The following is a 21,400-nucleotide window of genomic DNA, read 5'->3' on the forward strand; positions in this document are numbered from 1 at the left end:
TGCCAGGCACTTACAGTCAAGCTGAGAGGGGAAGAAACAAACATACAAGAAATAACTAGCAAGTGGAGTGCATCACATTCTAAAGTTCATGGCTCTCAACCCTGGCTGCATATTAGAATTCTTTGGGAAAATTAAAAAAATAACTAATACCAGGTCGCCAACTCTGACCAATGAAATCTTGGAGGGAAGAGATGACGGCCGGGCATCAGCATATTTATAAATTTTTTTAAGTTCCCCAGGTGATTCTAAAGGGCAGGCAGGGTGGAGAATCACTGTTTTAAACAAATGCCAACCTGTATGCTTACAAATGGCCTTAGGAATTGAGAATAAATTTACATCCCATTTTCCAGATTCTTCTGGTGAGACCCATCCCCATGAGACCTTTAAGGAGCAGGATATCCCATGGGAATCCTTGCTTGGGAAGCAGTTTGAATGCACAGCTTTAAAAAACAAGAGACCTAGATTGAAATCCCAGCGTCTCCACTTAGTAGCACTATAATAAGCTTGGAGCAGTGACTTCACCTTCTGAGCGTTGGTTTCCTCTCCTATAAAATGTAACGATGCCCCTGACATCAGAGATAACGCCTACATGGCTGGCAGAAAGTAATTGATTATTTGTTATTGTTACTGCCTTTATTACCTGGATAAGATGCTGATGTGATCGGTATCTGCAACTTTGTTTCTTTTTATATTATCAGCACCTGTCAATGAAAAGCATTTGGTGCTGATAGACCCTCTGCCTAATCTATAGAATGAGTGAGACTCTTTCTCACGGCTCTCCTCCCAGGGTACTGCACTGGACCCTGAGAGGCTCCAATAGCCTGTGTGCTGGGCTCCTGGCTGGTGCAGCCACATGGCGCTTGTTCTCTGCCAATGATGGGTGCTTATTAACTAGATTTGTTTTAGTGATTTCCAGTCCAAGGGTTCAAAGGCAGCAGGGCCAGAGTCGTGTAAACTCGCCACCTGTGCTGTGTTAGATGTGCCATGCTGATCTTAAAGAACAGTGTGATCTCTGTAAGAAGTTGCTGTGGGATGAGAGGGTGACTGATGCAGAAAGGAGAGAAGGGAGAACACCTTTTAGATCTTCTACTAGCACTCCGGTCAACAGACTGAGCTTTCCACTCCCCTGGCTTTCTGAGATGTAAGGACAAGTAAGGCTTTCCATGGCAACAGTCCCTTAGTTAGGAATTTCCTGTGTTCTTGCTCCATGCCCTATCTCTTGCAAGTTGAAAGCTGCCCCAGAGAACACATTTTATAGCTCAACAAAGAATACATATTTTTATATGCTACCCTAGTGAGTCACTTTGCTTCTCATACTTTTAGATTCAAAATTGCTTAATTATGTCCCACGGCGGGTCTCTATGCCAAATGCCTGCCTGTCTGTGTTTTTAGGACTGTATTTGCAAACACTAAGCTGTTTCAAGTTTGGTTTTCAGGCAGATCAGTTAGCCAAAGTGAGCTAATCAATGAGTCACTGCAGATAAAGTACCTGGCCTCGTGGGCACATAGTAGGTGTGTTTAATAAATGCTGTCCGTAGTTACCAACAAGCCTAAATTAGCTGAACTCATGCCTTTGAAATTCGACCTTCTAATTCTTAGAATAAATATTTTTCTTGGCCCTGATTTTTGTCTAGTTGGAAAAGAGGAGAATCAGCAACAAGGCTTTAAATAAGTCCAAATGTCGTAGGCCTGTCATCCAAGGTTCTGCCAGGTGCTGGGGACACATGGGGTTGTCCAGGCTTCGAGTTTCTTCTTCAGAGACCATATCTGCCTTCTGTCAAAGTTTCAGGGAGACCTGTCTGGGGAGCACAGAGATGCTAATGATAAGGTCTCGGCTGCAGCCCACAGTTGAGTGGCCTGGTGGTGATGTCATGGGGATTAAGGCATGTTATCCGTAATAAGAATAAACGCCTGCTGCTGAGTGCAGCAGGGCACACAGCACAGTCCTGGGCTGGGCACGATGCTCGGGGCTTATTTTAGAGCCGAATGAAAGCAGGCAATTATCATGTTCCTTAACTATAATCAGCCAAACAGGATACAGGTAGCCACAAAGTGGAGTTATTTAAAACAGTAACAAAATCACTTCAAAAAGGGTAATAATCTGGAAGTCTCTCTTTCTGCAACATCTAGTTAAAGCTGTCTAAGCGTGGAGAAGACGGGGAAGGCTTGTTTTGTAACCTTCTCAGTGGCAGTCAGATCAGAAAAGCTTCCTTGTGAAAGGAAAGGCAGAAACCTTGGCCTGGAGGCTGCCCCAGAGCAATTGAATTTGGCCCCAACATGTAAACGAGAGCCTTTAAAAATGATCCCCGGAGAATCCTGAGCTTCCTGCCATCTGTCCTTCAGAGCGGTTACCATGGCAAGGGGCTCTCACCCGCCCGGCCAGCTGGTCCAGCCTGGCCCGGTGACCCCACGACAAGCCCTTCAGCTTGGGTTGAAAGTTGATTCTAGACATTGGTTATGAGACCTTGTCTTGGGCAGCATTTCCTGTGACATTCCAATAAGACTCGGGAATGGGGCACAGGGCTGAATTCTAAGAATTTCCTAGACTCTGTCAGAGCCTGCTACTGAGTAGGCAGAGTGAGGTGGATTCAGCTTGGCCCCCACCTAATTCTGGCTCTGTCACTTGATAGGTGTGTGAACTTGGGCACATTATTTAGGCTGGCTGAGACTTGGTTTGGCCCTCTGTAAAATGGGGATGATTAGAATCTATCTTGTAGGGTCATGCTTAGAAGAATACCTTGCTCATGCTTGCTAAATAAGAGTTCATAGACATCAGCTGTTGTTACCATGGTCCTCGGCTATGAAGCCCATGGACAGAAGTTTCTGCCTCATCTCTTGATAGCCCCAGCACGGCCTCTGAAGGTGTCTTGTTCTGTAGTAACAAGTGTGGATTTTATGCCGTATCATGTGTGTCAGTGAGCTAAGAAAACCAGGAGACCTGTCTGTCCTCCAGCCAGCTGGGTAAAGCCTGAGTCAATTCCCATTGCATTAAACACCACTCCCCATTAATTAATAATGGCAAGGAAAAACAGACTAATAAATTATAACAGCAGCTGCAGCCCTGCCTTCTATTGAATGCTTCCTCTGTACCAGGCACTGTGCTAAATGCAATACATATATAACCTCATTTAATCCTCAGGACCACTCTATAAGGTAGCCATTATTCTCACCATTTTAGAGATGAGGAATCAGAGGCACCAAGAGGGTAAAAAAAGAAGAATGTGATAAGTGAATGAGTTAGGATTTGAGCTCAAGTGTCACTGACTTCAAAGCTGGCGTTTAAACCATTAGGTCACACTGCCAGTCACTTGGGTCTTTGGGAATAAGGTGGCTATAAGAGCCCCAAATCCAACAAAGAACAAAATTAGGCCTTCTGCTATAAAGATCATAACAAGGCTAGCACACTATGTAGTATATTTCAGTATCCTTCCACATGCCTGATTATTTAAATCTCAGACCATCTCTGTGAGTCATTTTATAAGTGAGAAAATGAAGCCTCAGAAGAGGGTAAGCAACCTGCTCAAGACTGCACCCTGGATAAATGGCAGAACCAACCTTTAAAACCAAAGCCATACGGCATCCAAGTCTGCAAGACTCCAAGCACATGCACGTTCCACTCACCCTGGCTCCCGCCCAAGTTCCAGCTGTGGACACAGAGTTGGGCAACAGGAAAAGGATGAAGCCAATGATAATTCTTGCCAAATCCTAGAAAGCCCTTGGAGGGCTTGGAGAAATCCCCTGGATGAGGATGCACACTGTGGCATGGCGGGCCACTCGGGGACCAATGAGAGTTGTCCGTGTGGTCTGCAGTTGATTCGTGGCCGCGTTAGTGTCAGTGCTGTGTCAGTGATGAGCATTTCTGTGTGCAGTTTGTTCAGGGACTTCCTTGAGCCAGATGCTTGGCTGGTTCATGGGCTTCATTTCTGTCTCAATCAACACAGGTTCTGCTTGTATCTGCTGTAAGGAAAAAAGCCAGAGGACAATGAACAAGACTAGAAGAAATGTTCTGATGAGGGAGAGGCTTTGGGGACTTGCTAGGAGATTGTGTGACTACTGGTGCCCTCTTGGGCTTTACTGCCCAAGGACGCCTATGTGGAGGTAGTCAGGAGCTGGTTTCTATCTTGATTTGGTCAAATGTGGCCAGTTTTCTACTTGGTGCCCATAGATGGCTCTTCGTTTAATCCATGTGTGTGATGTCTGTAACTTATTGTCCAGAGGAGGAGGCTATCACATCACATCTTGCAGTTGACCTCTTCAGTCTCAGCTGTGTTGTCGTCTATTCAAGATTCATGCAATCAGGCAATCATTCATGCATTCAACCTTTTAAGACTGAATCCATTCTCCATGCTGGGTGCTGTGCTAGGTGCTAGGGGTAGGTGTGAAACAGATCCAACACCAGTCCTGCTGCATAGAACTTTTATTTAGATTTAATCTCAGCACAGCATTAAATATGCTCCACATTAAGCATTGCATTATTCTAGAAAGGAATTCCTGTGGAGAGAACTCCTTCCAGTCCTTTAGAAGTTCATGTATTACAGTGTTAACATAGCACCTGGCAGCTGTTATGTAACTCAGACTGGACTTTAAGTGTTTCCTCTTTTGGGTGCCAGGATAGTGGGAAAAGGAACTGAGGGGAAGGATGGAATGCATGTCTCCTTTGGGATAAGGTGTTCACTCCATCTAAAAGCTGTTAATTTGCTACCAGAAACTGCCATTCTCCATTATTTTGTAAAGTCAGTGATGGGAAATTAAAACATCTGGAACAATTATAAAGTAAAACATCTTTGCAACTGAGTGAAGGTCATAACTAGAACGAGAACTATACTTTTATGAGCAATGGAGAAAAAAAGTCCCTTTTCTTGTTTCATGAACTGCATGCACTGTTTTCAAAAGGAAGAATATACTCACTTTTATGGTGGTGGGAGTTAGGGGGTGGGGATTATGACTGAGAAGCCAGCTGGTTTCCAACAAATTGTCAAAGTGCTGGTCTTATCAGACAGAGGATCCTGTTGTTTCGTAACCCAAAGTGGCCCTTCCCGACTCTCCTTGACTTTGGAGATATGGCCCAAAGAGGTTTCCATCCAGGGCCCAGAATCCAGTCCAGAATGGCATGTTCCCTTTGGAGTATCCTGATCCATGCAAATCCCCCCTATTCAAACCAAAATGACTGTTTCGTCAAGGTGAGGGGCTTCTCCTCCCTCACTCCTTATCCCAATATAGTTATTCCCTTTGTTCTTCAAGTTCCTGTCCAAATGACATAACTGTGTCTCCAGTCCTGGACTTTGCTATGTTCCTTGTTTGTCATCCTTCTTAGGCTGCATTTATCTGTGCTTGTCACTGCTACACTTGATGGTAGTGTTACTGACCATTCACCTTGCTGATCCTCAGCATCATTTGGTTCTCGTGTTTTCTCATTTAGACGTTCCTTTCCATTCTTTCCTATAGAATTACCCTTTATGACTATCAAGCCATGTGCAGGGCCAACAAAGAGAGCAGCGATGGTGCCCAAGGTCTACTGGATGTGAGTACAGTGCAATCACCTGGAAAACAGCTGCACATTTCTGTCTGTCTCTGTGTGTGAGCGTATCTTTTTCTTTGGAGTAATCAAGTTTATCTATTTCAAAACCATGAATGTTTAAAAGTATTTCCTGATTTTACAGGCTAAGAAAAACCACTTGTGTTTAAACGCAAATCCAGTGATTATATGAATGACAAACTGGTCTAAAGTTTTTGTTGGATTAACCCTTTTGTTGGATAGAAAAGGGGAGGAGTTTTGTCACTTCTCTCATTCTCATATAAAAGAGAATGGTTTTGTTCAACAGAAGTCTCGCTTTTGGTTGGTAATAGAGCTGTTAGCCTGTGAACGAATTCACATTTTATCAGAGATTCTCTACCCTAAACACGCTGCTGCTGAGTTTCAACATCATTTTCCCTGGAGCTTGTTCCATCGATGATGTCATAGTTGAGGATCAGACAACATAGCTATTGTATCATTAGAAACTGGCTTTCAGACCACCAGAAATTAACTGTTATAATTTACTCCCAGTTTAAGAATATAATTTACAACGTGCAAGCAATGTAAGTTTGGCCACCAATAACTTGAAAACACAGAAAAAACAGATATTGATACTTCAGTATAGTCTGACATATGAGAATAAATATAACCCTTACATGTAATCATTTTTTAAATTCTAAAAATTAACCTAAAATTTGGTTTGAAACAAAATTTAAGAGCCATTTTGGCTTTAAAATATAAATATACACCTTCTCATTTGCAGATGTGAGATCTTGCAAGGAGATTATTTAAAAACCAAATATTTGACATGGTTCTCCTACACTGAGGGAGCAAGAAATGATTTGGAGCTGGAAAATTTCTGAGATGCAACTAGGAACTAAGAGCTAGACATTTTGAAAAACACAACTTTTTGGTGACATCAACACATCTTTCCAAAGCCAACTTCCTTCAACTTAACATGAGTATTTCCAGGCTTAAAATGTTCCCAAGATGTTTTCATCATCAGGCTTAAAAGCTCAATGGCTTTGCCCTTCTGAATGATAATGTTCATTTAAATTTGTAATCCGTATTTACATAATCCCTTTGTTTACCCAGACATTGAGCCAGTGTCTGCCGTGGAATGCTTGAGTGCCCTTCCCCCTGGCCTCAGGGTGAGCTGCCCCTGTGCTGCCTCTCCCCACTTCCAAAGCCTCCATAGTCCCTTTATTCATTCTCTTCTCCCTCAGAGCCACACTGCCAAGGACAACTGAAATGTCACTACCCATCCCAGCAGGTACAAAGACACAGAACTGTCCTATGATAGGCCACCCTGATCTTTTTGAAAGAAAGATGATTATTTTTCAAGCCATAGGAAGTGGAATGGCAAAACCACAGAACTGCAAGTTTTCATTTGGTTTTAGGAAATAGTTAATAGTTCGAATCCTTATCTGGGCCTGATCTTGTGGGCCCTGTGATTTGGTAAGTGATGTTGACACAGTCAGTCAAATCAGGGTGAGAGATCCAGTCTGAAATCTGGGTGGGCTGGGAGTCACCCCAGTAGATTTTTGTTGTTCTGTTCATTTCCTTGCTGGCCGGAAATAAGAAAGTTTCAAGAATGGTTAAGGGTATATAAATTGGTGGTGGTTTTGTTTAAAATCAGATAATCCCCCCATTCCTAGTTCAGTCCTTGTCATCAAAATGGTCAGAAGGTAGGATTAAGCAGCCATCACTTCAGAAACCGGATTTGGCATTTGAATTCTCTGATACCTAAATGCAACCACAAAAGGTTCTGAGATTTTTCTAGACCTCCCATCCGGGCCCCAAGCTTTGCCAATGTCATTGCCTGTCTCTCAGGTCCACCTACCATTCGCATATCTGGCATACCTAGGTACAAAGAACTGACTGAGCGGGAGACTTGGTATTTTCCAGAATTCAGGAAATAGTATTATCCATATAGGAAATATCACAGAGTAAACAATCCAACTGCTTTTTTAAATTAAAATATTCTGAAATAAAGATTAGGCTGTCAATGCCTTCTTTTACAGAGTGAAGGGGATTTTCTGCAAGGAAAAAATCACATGTTTATATGGTTATCATTTTTTTAGTCCAAATATGTAAGTGTGAGAAAAGGCAGCTTAAATCCTACATAATTCATGGGCAGCATTAAAATCAAGTATATGCAGTTTTTGCTTCTTTCAATGAATGACATACAGTGATGGAGAACAGGGAATCACCTTTGCAAGAGGCAGCCATGTGAATTACCATTTGAAATTAGTTATATGATTCCAGCCCCTCAGCATTAGGCTGCAAAATATTAGCCCCTAGAGGGTAAAGGTTTAAGCATCATTTGCTGAAGTTCCTTTTTCCTCCCAGAGATAACCCTGTATTAGATCATGTTTATTTTACTTGTAAATCACATCTCACTACAGGGGAGTTCAAAGTTTTTAAATGTTAGTTTTGGGATACAGTATCCAACCATTTTCTTCTTTTAGCTAGAGTTTCACTGTTTTCTAACATGATATCAATCTCTCTAGAAGAATAACATTGTCTTTATGTAAAGCCTTAAATTAAACTACAAATTTTATATGTGATACATTGTTTTTAATGAACTGAATTCTTCTCTTCAGCCTTATAATGCCTTCCTTGCTGCAGTAAAATGGATAATGACAGAACTTGTCTTGTAAGTACAATTTGCTGCATTTTTTAAAAGTATTATAGCTTTTCTTTTTGAATTATAAAGTGAACTGGGAGACTGTGATTCATGCTTTCAATAACCATTAGGTTCGTAATACTCATTGAACATCTTGAAATATTGAACATTGAGACCAAAAAGTGATCTTTTATTAAGTTATGCATGGTCACTGCTTATGCCCTTATGTCATTGTTTAGCAGACTAACAGCTTGCAATACACAAACCAAATTTATTTATTGTGGTTACTGTTAAATTTAACATAGATGTCTGGCTGTTTTTAATGTAGCCTGGGTGGGCTGTGGTCAAAAGAACAAATTACTAGGGCTGTCCACTGTGTTACTTTGGATGTCTTAGCATGTGTGTGGGGCAGGGCTGAGAGGGTGTGGGGGTGGGTGGAGGGGGCTGTGCAGGAGTGGCTCAGGGGCTGGGGGCTTTTCTCAGGTGTGATCTAATTGTTTACCCTGTCAAATTACAGTCCTGTTTGGAGGGTGCTGGATGAATCTGTGATTTAGGTCAGACTTGAAATGGCACAAAGATGAAAGGCTTGACTTGCAGACAAAATATTGGACACAAGAAACACTGTGTCACACAAAGGGAGGATTTCCATGGAGAAGCGTGGAAACCAGATCATTCAAGCTACACCAAACTCTCTCATTCTTATTTTCCCCATTAAGGCTCCAATTCTGTGGGTTTAAGGCAGATTTCTTGCCATTTGATGAACAGACATTGTCTTCTTTATTGCTTTAATATAATGTATATTAATTTAACAAAGTTATAATTTCAAGTGGGGCGTAAGTTCTGCATGTACGTAAGAGACAGAAAAGACAATAACAGATAATAGTGGGAATCTGATTGAGAGTAAGCTGCTAGAGATAGTAGCCATGAGCCTGAAAAGGAAATGACTGAATTTTGATCTATTTCCATTCATTTAGAGGGTGATTTATATTACTTTTGCATTCTTTACTAGCAATTGAGAAATTTTGATTTTTATGTGTTGCATTGTGGCATAATTTCATAAAGAAAAGTTTGTCCCATCTGCCCCTACACACACACACACGGCTGAACAAGTTTGTGTTATAGTATAAATTTTGAAAGCATCCTTTATTACTGCAGATCACAGTCTAGGTAGAGAATATTCTACTTGTATTTCTGAACCAAAGCAGAGGAAGCCCTTTAGAAGCTGACTTTTTACTGTGGACTCAGAGTATAACTAGAAAACTATTTCTGCCTATGAAGCAGGATATTTCTTAACAGAGTCCTTGATGCTAGGTAAACCTGATTTCAGGGTTTGGCTGGCCTTTGTGGTAAAACAGCCTTTCACAAGTGAGATAAAGCCCAGTGAAAATTCAGTGGTAACTGAACTAACCGTGTTGCTCTCTCCAGATTGTGATGTCATTCTTTCCAATGAGGTGAGCAGTGCTGAACAGCACAGAATGTCGCTGTTCTGTTCAGGGTGTGGATGACCAAGTAACATTGGGCTTTGCCATCACCTGTTTAGGTTCCTGGTGGAATTTAACCTCTGCAGTTGGTGGCACTCAGATATGACAGCCAAAGGTAAGCAGCAACTGGTTTCTATTTCCTAGCTCAGAGTGATAAACCCTGGGTTCACTGGCTACTTTTCATCAAGAATGTGCTCAAATAAAACTACCCAGGACAAAGTGATGATTTTTCATCTCTGTCAGCAAAAGGCACCCTTTGTGCTAAGTGCAGTGCCATTCAATCTGACAAAAATTCCACAGGCAGGCTTCATTCAGCCCGTGTTCAGTGTACACTTTGAACTGTTTCCTTAATTAAGGCTTTGAGGTCACACATTGCACAGGTGAATTCTTCAGAAAGCTCATAGGCAGTGCTAAAAATCTAAGGGAGAGAGACACATTGCCTTTCTCAGCCTGAATGAATGGATGACCACTTGGGTTTTTTGTTTTAAAGTTACCCTCATAAAATATAAATCTGATAATATTGTTTTTCCCCCTCAAAAGCCCTCAATGATTTGAGCAGTAATTAGTAGACACTCTTAGAGGCATGAGTTGTGGAGTTAGGTCAGTCCCAGCTCTAAGGTTGGCCTTCAACAGGTTAGCTGATCTTTTCCAGGATCAGTTTCCCCATAGTAAGCAAAATGGGGAAAATAATAAATAGTATTAATCTTCTATCATTTGTGTGTGTATATATTTCATGATAAGACAAATCATGTTATATGCTGAGCACAGTGACTGGAATATAGAAAGCCTTCAAAAAATTGTAGCTGTAATTAATTCACAGTAATGGTGATAACAATGTTGACCGTGGCAATGACGAATAGTCTAGGCCCCATGCCTTGCAAAACCGATACTCTTTAATGAGCACTGGTCCCAGCCGTCTGCCCCGCCTGTTCAGTCACTTGTTTCTCAGATGCACTCTGCTCTTTTTTCCCATCATGTGTTCATTTACCTTCATTTTGTTTAACCGAGATGCCAGGGACTAGCAGACTGCGACCATTATTATTATTTTTATTTATCTGTCATTTAAAAAGAGGTAGATTAGTAACATATCAGCATTCCCCCAGGGGCTGGATATAATTCAGTCTGACATCCCCTCTCCATTCCCTTAAGACCCTACTGAGTGAGGATTCACTCAGTCCTCCCCGGAAGAATTAGCAGCGTTTCTTTCCTGCTTCTGTCTCAGTCAGCTCACACATTCTCACATCTCTTGTGCACTCTTGTTGCCTCTGTGTGTTGGTTTGTTTCACACTAACCTAGAATTTCTTGATTTCAGGAGCTATGTCTTACCCTTGTTATCTTTTAAGCACCTAACTGGTGCTTAATACATTGTAGGTGCTCGATTTTTGCTTACTAAATACCCTAGCAAATCTTTCTTTTAACAGGTATGACCATTAGAGTCACTGTTGTCATAGCTTTGTAACTTAAAAATGAGCCCATTTTGCCTAAATTCAGAAACTCACTAATTTCTTGTTAGAGTATGAGTTGGAGCAACATCTGCAGAGAGTTCTATGCATGCGTGTTCCTGCAGGAGAGGCCTCTGGTAACAGTGAACCTGATCCTAGTGTGTTCAGAGTTGGCTCTATCCTGGGAAGCTGACAGCCCAGTGGGACAGGACCCCATTGCTCTGCCTTCATCCACACACACTGTCCTCTGGGCGTGGGCCCAGCCTTGGCCTCTCCTGGGTTGGTACCAGCTTTGAATGACAGTGAGCGCCCAGAATCCCACTTCTCAAAATCTAGCCTAAGGAAAAAAACTGAGATGAAAACAAAGTATTCTATGATGATTATCACCAGGGAATTTATGATTGCAAATGCTAGTAACTTTAAATGCTGAACAACAGGGACATTTAAAAATAAATTACAGCCCACCCACAGTAAGGCATAGAAAACATTTTAACAACATTCTGTTTTTGAAAACATTTTTTTTGAGGAGATATGGTGGACATATAACATGATATTAGTTTCAGGTGTAGAACGAAATGCTTCAATATTTGTATATATTGTGAAATGATCTCTGCAATAAGTCTATTTAACATTTATCACCATGCATGGTTACAAATTTTTTTTCTTGTGATGAGAACTTTTAAGAGCTACTCTCTCAGCAACTTTCAAATATACAATACAGTAGTATTAACTATAGTCACCACGCTGTACATCACATTTTATGACTTAGTTATTTTATAACTGCAAGTTTGTACTTTTTGACCCCCTTCACCTATTTCACCCACCCCTCACCCCCACCTCTGGCAACTACCAATCTGTTCTTTGTATCTATGAGTTCATGTTTTTTGTATTTTGTTTTTTTTAGATTCCACATTTAAGTGAGATCATACGATATTTGTCTTTCTCCATCTGACTTATTTCACTTAGCATAATGCCCTCAAGGTCCATCCATGTTGTCGCAAATGGAGAGGTATACATTTTTTTATCCTTCTTTGTCTATTCATCCTTCAATGGACACTTAACGATGCTTCCATGTCTTGGCTATTATAAATAATGCTGCAATGAGCATGTTGGGGTCGTGCAGATATCTTTTTGAGTTAGTGTTTTCTTTTTCTCTGGATAAACACCCAGAAGTGGAATTGCTGGATCATGGTAGTTCTCTTTTTAAATTTTTGAGGAACCTCCATACTGTTTTCCATAGTGGTCGCACCAGTTTACATTCCCACCAACACTGCACAAGGGTTCCCTTTTCTCCACATCCTCACCAGCACTTGTTATTTCTTGTTTTTTTATGATAGCCATTCTAACAGGTGTGAGTGAGGTGATATCTCGTTGTGGTTTTGATTTACATTTTTCTGATGATTAGTGATGTTGAGCATATTTTCATGTACCTGTTGGCTATCTATGTGTCTTTGGAATCTGAAAACTTTTTCACAAGATAAAAAATGCTCATGAAGTTAAGTAATATAGGAAGAAAAACAATATACCAAACTGTATATACCCCCCAAAAAGCATCCCATAGTTGGGGAGAAGGAGGATGTGGAATTAAATAGGGTTAATAATCAGTAAGGCCAATGGGAGTCAATAAGCAGAGATAAAAATATGAATTAGGAAGAGAAGACTATCATGTCCCCAAAGGAAAATTTTACCTAGAGTGTGAACCTGCTTTTGTTTAAAATTATACATGATTTGAAAGAGAGAGATGAGAAGGAACCTACTAAATGGGTGCCTGTCATCTTTTTCTATTTTCGTTTCTTCTTTGACCAGCTTTTCTACAATTTTACTATTAGAGGTAAAAAAAGAAATATGAGATTAAAAGAGAGAAAAGGAAGAAAGATCAAAAGAGGCCAAGAGAATGGATTGCAAGTCAGTGAAATGGCTGCTCTCTCTGCAGCACTGGGCCTGGGGACTAATTATGACTCCCTCCCAGTCAGGCTGTGAGCTCTGGGAGGCTGGAGTGGCTGTTTCACCTAGAGAGTTAAGTGCCCTGGCTTTGGAGCCAGGCAGCCTTCCTCTGCTGCTTGCCAGCTGTGAGGTTCTGGGCAGCTCAGTTGGTCTCTCTGGGCTTTAGTTTCCTTGTTTGTCAACAGAGATAACGATAGACATAATATGGTTGTGAGAAATGAATTAAGCAGTGCATGCAAAGCCCATATGTGAGAGGTGGCACAGAGCAGGTGCTCCATGCACGGTGGGCGGTGCTCACGTTTGGGTGGCTAAGATGTCTGGTTTGCTCTTGGGAGAGTGCCCAGTGCTAAGGGCAATAGGCTGGTCATCTTCAGGGTTTACTGTTTGGCATTCTTCTTCCCAGCTATGTGTCTGCCCACCTCTGGCTGAGGGGCTTCACTGGTGAGTGTGAGGATGCCGCCCTTCTTCATGCCAATCTCCATTCCTCTTCCCCCATTCTCACCTTCACCTGCTGCCCTTCCCCATGGCCTGGCACCACAGGCGTCCACCCACACTCTTGTTCCGGTCTTTCACATTTGACAATTAGTTGTCAGGTTTTTGTTGAGTGCCAGTCACTGTGATCTTTACTTGGACCAGTGGTTTGCAACTTGGGGGAGATTTTGCCTCCCAGGGGTCATTGCAACGTCTTGAGACATTTTTGGTTGTCACAACTGGGAATGGGAGAGTGCTCCTGGCATCCAGTGGGTAGAAGTCAGGGATGCTGCTAAGCATCCTACAACACACAGGACAGCCCCTCACCACAAAGAATTATTCAACTCAAAATATCAATAGTGCCACTATTGAGAAACCTTGTTGTAGCCCAAGGGGTGTAGGGTAGGCGAGATGAATAAGGAAGGAGGATACAGACTTTGTGCTCTTGATGGTTACAGAAACTTGTGAAGGTTCCCATTCTGAAATTTCACATCCACTCTCCCTTCTTCCCCCCTCCACCTGGACCAACAATGGGCAAAATGTTAGCTAAGAGGAATAGTGTGATGCTTCAGTTTTGTTTTCTGTCTTAGGAGGCTTTTTAAAACAACTTTTAATAGATAATTCCAGTCCTCTCACTCCGTTGCCATACTTTGAGACCTCTGAACACAGACTGTAGGAAGAACTTGTCAAATAATTATGTTGTCGACACACAGTGTGCCAATATATAGTGCTTTTCCATTTCCAGAATGTTGGCACTGGGTTATCTTCAGATCCCTCAACATACCTGAGAGATGGGGACTGCTAGAATTTGTCACCAAACCTATCTGAGACACGTAAGTCAGACAGCTAATAGATAACAGGCTCAGACTTAAACCAAGACCTGCCACCTCAGCTAGACAGTGGTGAGGGATGCAGCTGCCTGTCTTGGAGCCCCATGTTGAGCTGATTGCTGCATATGAATTGTCTACAGCCCTCTGCTGGGCGTGGCTATGACTTTTTCCATTTATAGATGAAGAAACTGAATCAAATGGGAGTGAATGAACTCGCTTGTGGGGCTGCTATCATCTGGATATCTTTGTTAAATGTAAATGTAAATGTAAATCTTAGAATGTAAGATGTAAGAGGGCTTCAGTGTAAGGAGAGAGAAGTTTCAAGCACCATAACAATATTGACTTGCAAGGTTTCTTCATTCTAAATTTACCATTCCCTCACTAGATAAAGACCCTGAGCTGAGAAATGCGTCTTTGTTTAGCTAAAAATGGAATCCATAATTACACTGTTTATCTGCTTCATTTCCTTGATGAAGGGGACTGTGGAAGCCCATTTCTGCTTGATTATCACAAAGGTATCATTTTGGAGGAGTTGCACAAAGAGAATGGAGCTTGCTGGCACCCAGTTATGAATGGGGGTGCATTCACAGAGACAAAAGAAGAGGAAAGCTTTTCAAATGGCAACTCTATTCATTCCCAATTGTCTGCACATAATTACTGTGAACCCAAGTCGGTTATTCTCATCAGGGACATTTGTTGCTAAGGGAAAATTAAAGAAATTCAATTGTATGGATGCTCCATTGGGTGCTTCATTGTGAGTGAGTGATAGGTCATGGTGGCTTCAGCTTGAGACATCCAGCATAAGTGGGATGGGAGGCAGAGCAGACTAACAGCAAAGAGTGTGGGCTCCAGGATGGAACCCCACCTCCACCCCCTGGGTGTGTATCTGGGCTCCACCACCTATAGCAAGTGTGACTTTGGGCGAGCATCTTAATTTCTCTGAGCTTTAGTTTCTTCATGTGTAAAACAGGAGAGCAGCAGGGCCTCGCTCACTGCATGGTGGTGAGGATTCCATCCGTGCAAAGGGCCTAGCACGGTGTTTGGCATGTAGGAAGGGCTTAGTGAGTATTGGCTGAGAAGGGGTGGAGGTTTTGCTATTTATGTAAATGATGATCGTGAAGAGCCACTTTCAGTGGGACTCAAGGCAGGCTATGTCTGCTTTCTGAACTTCAGTTTTCCCTTCTGGAAAAACAAAGAATCAGTCTAGCTGAGCTCCATGACCCTTGTGTACCTACACCTTTTTAAGATCATGAGTTTTAAATGCCCAAGAGTTAAAACAGTACCCATTAGATTGCTGGCAGCTTAGTTATTGGTTTGAAATTCCATAAACAGTAATGACTGGCAAATATATGTGGTGTTTTTCATAGCACTCCAGACAAAGAAAGGTTTTCGTAATGAACCATGTTATTTAGATTAAATGTGGCCATGGTTTTATATGATAATTCATGTGTTTCCCAAAAGCACATCAAGCAACTTCCAGCCAATCTATAGTCGTGCTGCAAATAGACACAACGGCTTATCACCACATCAGTATGGGTGCCCTACAATTGTCAAAGGAACAGAATTTCATCTCCAGAAAGGAACAGAGCCAAATGAGTCTCACTATTGAGAGCATTGGACTCATTCCATTGCGACTCGGCCCAGACGATTAGAATTAGAGATGGTGCAATTATCGGGCTTATTAAATCACGTGGGCTGCCTCTCTTAGCCTGCCCCCAAAGACCTTTCTTCCTTTCCCTCATTGGCCAAACTTCATAGAGCAGTTAAATATATATGTGCTGGAGCCAGGCGACCCAAGTTCAAATTTTGGCTCTGCCATATACTCACTGGATGCTTTGGGCAATTTACTCAGGCCTCTCCTCTATTCACTAACCTGCAACACAGAGGTAACAATTGTTCCTACCTTGTAGTTTCTTTTTTCATTTTGTCATGTTTTACTGTTAAATAAATTAATACATGCAAAGCAGAACAGCATCTGGCACATAGTAATTTAATAAATTTAGCTGCTACCATTGTTAGGTTATTATATGCCATCTGCTTGTGCCATATCCACTTATAATCTATGCTTTTGTTTATTTAATCTTTATTTCATTTTAATTGACTCACTTTTTGACATTTAAGTAATGTAAATATTAAAAGGAAGCTTCCCACATTGAAAGTCAGTATCACTTGCCATACAGAGTAATCAATTGTAAAAATAAGAGCCATGAAAACAGTGTCACCAAATGGTAGCCAGATACTCTGAGCTTTATAGTGGGCCCCAGAGGTTTAAGGAGAGAAGGGCAAATGAAAGAAAGATGAAAATGAAAGAAAGAAAGTCAAAATTTCCTCGTGTTAAACAAAGACACCCTCCTGACAAAATCAGGGGCATTGAAAAAGAACTGGGAAGGGAATGATGTTCCCACACAATGCCCATTGAGTTCTCTGTGTTATTACCCTTGGGCCTGGGCCACCCAAAATCAACTGGCCTTCCACCTGAAGGCAGGCAGTTTGTCATTAGGGACTGAGTTTCTCACATTTCCTTTGTCGGTTTTATTTTCCTGAAAAGCACCATTCAAGAGAATTATTGGTCTATTCAGCAAGCATGTAATGACACTTCCTATGAGCTAGCATTGCGTAGCACATGGGGACAGACAGTGTCTGGGACCTGGCCCTTTGGGAGCATGACAGCAGCCAGCACTGGACCAGGAGGAGTCAGGAGTCAGGGACACAGCCATCTGCCTGCCTTTTCTAACCAAAAAGCAATGGCTCAAAAAGGCCAGCAGTCTGAGAATTCAAGGAAATGACATACGTAGTAGAAGTCATGGTGGCAGTACGCACATACACTTAAATAGCACTTGTAATATAGCAGCCACTTTCCATGTATTAATTCATTTGATCCTCAAACAACCATGTGAAGTTGGTACTGTTATTCCCTGGTACTGTTATTCTCATTTTGCAGATGAGGACACTAAGGTGTAGAAGATTAAAAACTCACCTGATGGGCCAGCCCCGTGGCTTAGCGGTTAAGTGCGCACGCTCCGCTGCTGGCAGCCCGGGTTTGGATGCCGGGCGCGCACCGATGCACCGCTTCTCCAGCCATGCTGAGGCCGCGTCCCACATACAGCAACTAGAAGGATGTGCAGCTATGACATACAACTATCTACTGGGGCTTTGGGGGGGCGGGGAACTCACCTGATTTCACACAGCAATGGCAGAATTCACAACCTCCAGAGTTTGTGCTTTTAGTTGCTACGCAATTAGCCCAACTCTCGGCGTGTAGATATAACACTCTCCAACAACTAGCATTTCATGAAGGCTGTGTGTGTGTGCACACGTGTGTGAAGGTGTGCATAGGTGTCACTCTGTTAAGAGCTATACATGCTTTAGTCCATTTATTCCTCAGAACAACCCTGTGAGTTAGAATAGACATCTCCCCTGAATATCAGAGACCAGTTCCTGAAAGTCACATTACGCATAAAAAAAACTGATTGAGTCCACTTCCTTTTTATTTTAAATGAGAAAAATCACAATGCACTATGCTTCAACTCCAAACCCTCAATCCATTTCCTCAAAATAATTAAAGCTCAGTAAAAAGCCTATATATTCAAAGCAATCACGTTAGGATGTAAATGCTTAGAACGTGGCTTCTTGATCACCTAACAATTATCTGGTTGTTACCAAACAGTTGTTTTGCATTCAGTCACCCTGTGATGGCTCCCTTAGTGCCAGCAGCCTCCCAGGTGGACGTTCCACAAAACATCTACCCGTAGTTCAGATCTCCAACCAGTTGTATTTGGAATATAACTTGGGACTTGGTCCAAACATCATTTTCTTAAAATCCTATTGAGTTTTGGAGTTGAAAATGTAAATTATATATAAAAGTATACATTTATAAATATATATTTATATTTCTATATAAACATCAGCCAAAAGCTTTGTACAGAGTTTGGGTATTGGAAACCTAGAAGCATTCTACTGGGAAAATGTTAATGAGTAGACCTCCTCTGAAGATACTTGTACTACCAGCATCTCCATTTTACAGATGAGAATACTGAGGCTTAGCTAGAAGCAATGGAGCAGGGATTTGCACTCCAAACTTCTCTGACTTCACCCTTAACCACCGTGCTATAGTATCTATCATCATTATCATCGTCATCATTTCAGTGTCACAATGGCTTCATTAGGATGCTAGAATTGTTGTTGTTGTTGTTTTTGCTATTATTGTTATTATTGAGTGACATTTACTTAGCACTCCTTATGTTCCAGGTACTGTACTAAGTATTCAACATATATTGTTTCATTTATTTCTTACATCAACCTCTGATAGAACTATATTTTCCCCAATTTACAAATTTAAAAAATTGAGGCTTAGAAAGGTTTTGGAACCTGCCCACTGGACATAACTTGTTTAAATTATTTAATCAACCACCAAGGCTTTACCAAGTGCCTACTATGCACTCATCCACGTACCAGGGTGATTTAGTGCTATATTACTGGACAAGGAACTTCATAATAGTAGGATTAGGTTCATGGCTGTGGTTCAAAGACATTACGTATTTTACTATTCCATATTTCAATTTTGTTTCTGTCATAAAACCATGCAATTGTATCATGACCTTTGTCTCACCCTACATAATATGGTGTAACTTATATTTTTATACATTTATTCCGATATACATGTGTTGTTGCTAACTTCAAGTAAGTCTGAGGTCAGAGACCCTGTGACTGACGTTAGCCCAGAAAGGAGAATTCTTGTGATGCATAAATGATAGTTGATCAAGCCAACACAACTGCTTGAGGAATTATAGCTTATAGAGTTGCTTGGCAGATGAAATCACTTGACTAATTAGAAAATAATGCATTATGCTGTGCCTAGAAAAATCACAGAGCAGCAGGAGCGGAACTGAGTTCTGAGTTACTGTGAGCTGCCAGTCACAATAAAGCCTGTGCTTTGTATTCTTTATCTTTTTTTTCCCCTTATCCCCACAGCCCAGAAATTGAAACAGACCCTGGAGCCTTGTGATACTGAATATCCAGCTTTTGTCTCTGAGCGCACCATCAAGGAAACCTCGGGGAACATTGCTTGTGAAGACTGCTCCAAGTAAGCACCCCCTCCCCTCTCTGCTCAGTATAGAACTTTCCCAGATGGGCCAGCGACTGGCATGCACACGATACATTGAGAGATGGAAACATGGCTGCCCTCTTGTGTGAGGAAGTATTTTCATCTTGGAAGAAACACCACTTGGCTTTGTTAGAGAGATCATTCAGAGTTAGAGAGATCATTTAGAGTTTGGGAAGCGTTCAAAATGTACGAAAATACATCCCAGAATATAGGAGATTTTTAGTCCAGTTTGTGGATTGTTGGAAAAAGTCCTAATTGGTGTTTTCCCGATTGATGTTGGCAATTTCAGCTATCAGTTTGAGCAAAGTCCTTAGGTGTCTTTATTGAAGGCACTAAGCCTTCATTCAGGATTCACTGAAATCTGACGTATTGGAAACAATTTTGTGGTGGCTTAATATGAGTTTCCCTGATTCCTAATAAGGTTGAGCCTCTTTTACTGGTTTTATTGGTTATTTGTGGTTTCTGGCATCTTCATTCCTGTTGGCAGTTCTTTTTGGGTGGTGCATCTATTCTTATTCATTTGGGTGTTCTATGTCTCAGGTATGATTTCTTTGCAGTGATATGCTTTGTATATATATCTTCCTATTCCTTGGTCTGCCCCTTAACTTTTTATGCGTGTCTTTAGATGCATAGAAATTTTCCTTTGCTTTTATTTTAATATAGTCTAATTTATTCCTCTTTTCTTCTTTGATTTGTGCATTTTGTGCCTTGTATAAGAAACTAGTCTCTGCCCTAATGTCATAATTATATTCTCATGTATTTTCATTCTGAACACTTTAAAGTGTTGCCTTTAATGTAGGACTTTAATCTCCCTGAGATTTACTTGTGTGAGTGGCAGACATAGGGTCTAATTTTGTCCTTTTCCATATAGTTGGCTTGTTAACTAGCACTTTTTATTGAATAGTCTTTATTTTCCAATAGATTTATTATGACACTTGTGTCATGGGCTGAGTTCCCATCTATATGCAGATCTGCTTCCAGGTTTTATGGTTTGTCAATACCTATGTCAACACCATATCTGTTTTATTATTATAGCTTTATAATATGACTTGATGTTTAAGAGAACAGATATTCTTTCCTTACTTTTCTTCTAAGTCATCTTGGCTATTCTTGCCTCTTTACTCTTTCATATTAATTTTGGAATCAGCTTATTAATTTCCATGAATTATGCTATGGTTTTGATTAAAATTGCTATAAGTTACATATTCATTTGTAGATAATTGCTGTCTTTTATGATATTGGAACTTCCCACTTATAAACTAAGTATATCTCTTTATTTACATGCATTTCAATACAGTTTTGTAATTTTATGTTAGATTTATACTTAGGCAGCTTATAGCTTTTCTTCCTATCAGAGAGGGCATATATTTAAAACTACATTTTCTAATTGGTCATTGAGAGTATATGAGAACATCACTGATTTCTGTGTATTAAATATCTTGTGTCCAATTGCTAACTGCTCTTTTAGATCTAATAGTTTGTGTATGGATTCTCTTGGAATTTTTTCATACATAGTAATATCATTTGTGAAAATTTTCCTTTCCAATCTCTATATTTAATTATTGTTTTATTGCACTGGACTTCTGATACATTGTTGAATAGAAGCAATGAGAGTAGACAATTGTGTCTTGTTCCTCATTTAAAGGAATTGTTTCTAATAATTCCAAGATAAGTATAATGTTGCTATACAGTTTTGTAAATTGTAGTAAAATATAAATAATATAAAATATATCATTATAACTATTTTTAAGTGTACAATTCAAGGGTATTAAGTACATTCACAATGTTGTGCAACCATAACTGTTATCCATTTCCTGAATTGCTATAGGTTTTTGGTAGTTAACCATTTATTAGGTTAAAGAAAACCTTTTCAAGAATGTTTGTTGCTATTGTTGTTATTGTTTGAAACTTGAATGGATGTTGAATTTTATCAAAAAATTTTTTTATGTTCATAACTAAAATAATTTTAATTTGTTAATGTGTT

General features: G+C 40.7%; 1 protein-coding gene across 1 annotated transcript in view; it reads left to right on the forward strand.

Annotated features, from left to right (window-relative positions):
* Positions 1-21,400, forward strand: part of CACNA2D3 (calcium voltage-gated channel auxiliary subunit alpha2delta 3) — an 853,260-nt gene that overhangs the window by 791,671 nt on the left and 40,189 nt on the right. The window contains exons 31-34 of the mRNA XM_058561298.1: positions 5,446-5,521; positions 8,122-8,174; positions 9,685-9,740; positions 19,284-19,395. Coding sequence (XP_058417281.1) covers positions 5,446-5,521; positions 8,122-8,174; positions 9,685-9,740; positions 19,284-19,395 — 297 coding nt within the window. The remainder of the gene's footprint in view (positions 1-5,445; positions 5,522-8,121; positions 8,175-9,684; positions 9,741-19,283; positions 19,396-21,400) is intronic.

The sequence above is a fragment of the Diceros bicornis genome, chromosome 2, assembly GCF_020826845.1.
Source record: "Diceros bicornis minor isolate mBicDic1 chromosome 2, mDicBic1.mat.cur, whole genome shotgun sequence".
Lineage (NCBI taxonomy): Eukaryota > Metazoa > Chordata > Mammalia > Perissodactyla > Rhinocerotidae > Diceros > Diceros bicornis.